Source organism: Buceros rhinoceros, unplaced genomic scaffold (assembly GCF_000710305.1).
Source record: "Buceros rhinoceros silvestris isolate BGI_N320 unplaced genomic scaffold, ASM71030v1 scaffold22214, whole genome shotgun sequence".
Lineage (NCBI taxonomy): Eukaryota > Metazoa > Chordata > Aves > Bucerotiformes > Bucerotidae > Buceros > Buceros rhinoceros.
Window position 1 is genome coordinate 29,558 of NW_010410401.1, and position 798 is coordinate 30,355.

At 54.5% G+C, this 798-nt stretch overlaps 1 protein-coding gene across 1 annotated transcript in view; it reads right to left on the bottom strand.

The window, feature by feature from the left end:
- The window catches only part of LOC104493001 (interleukin-12 receptor subunit beta-2-like), an 18,362-nt gene that overhangs the window by 7,949 nt on the left and 9,615 nt on the right, over positions 1-798 (bottom strand). The window contains exon 7 of the mRNA XM_010135615.1: positions 287-506. Within this exon, the coding sequence (XP_010133917.1) occupies positions 287-506 (220 nt within the window). The remainder of the gene's footprint in view (positions 1-286; positions 507-798) is intronic.

Consider the following 798-nt stretch of genomic DNA (forward strand, 5'->3'; position numbering starts at 1 on the left):
CCCTGGCCCAGGTCACCCAGAGAGGTTGTGGCTGCCCCATCCCTGGCAGTGCTCAAGGTTGGATGGGGCTTGGAGCAACCTGCTCTAGTGGAAGGTGTCCCTGCCCATGGCAGGGGGTGGAACTAGATGAGCTTTAAGCTCCCTTCCAACCCAACCCATCCTGTGATTCTATGATGAACACTTCCATGAACACTTCCCTGAACACTTCCATGGTGTCTGACCAGGAGCAGCACAAAGCAGAGCACTGGGGTATCCCCACTGGTCCTGACCCAGCAGAAGCCCTTACCCTGGGTGCCCAGGTCTGTCATGATGGATGCAGGGGGGGACCTGCCCCTTGAGTTCTCGGCGGTGACTGTGATCTTGTAGTCCCCCCTCGGCATGACCCTGGCATAGCTGGTTTGGGTGGTAAGGTGTGCTTCTTCTGCTGGAGGGCTCTGCTGGTCCAGGACTTCGAAGGTCACGCTGTACCGTAGGATTCTTCCTCTCGCCTCTGACTTGCTCAAAGCCTGTGAGAAAAATACATTTGTTACTCTCTTCTTCTGATGTGCAAAGCCTGCAGAAAGCTGATGGTGCTAAGCTGGGGTGCTCCAGCAGGCTGCCCGGAAAGGTTCCGGACCGTCCCATGGAGGAAGGTGTGGTCTGCCATTTGTGAACCAAATATTTCACCTACTTTTAAACGAACCTATGACCATGAAGAGGATCTTTGTGTCATGCCTACCAGCTTTCTTGAAGGCAGCTTTGGCAAGTCTGCACATTCAGGTAGGACTGTGGTTTGTCCTCCTGTGGTGGGATTCCTGT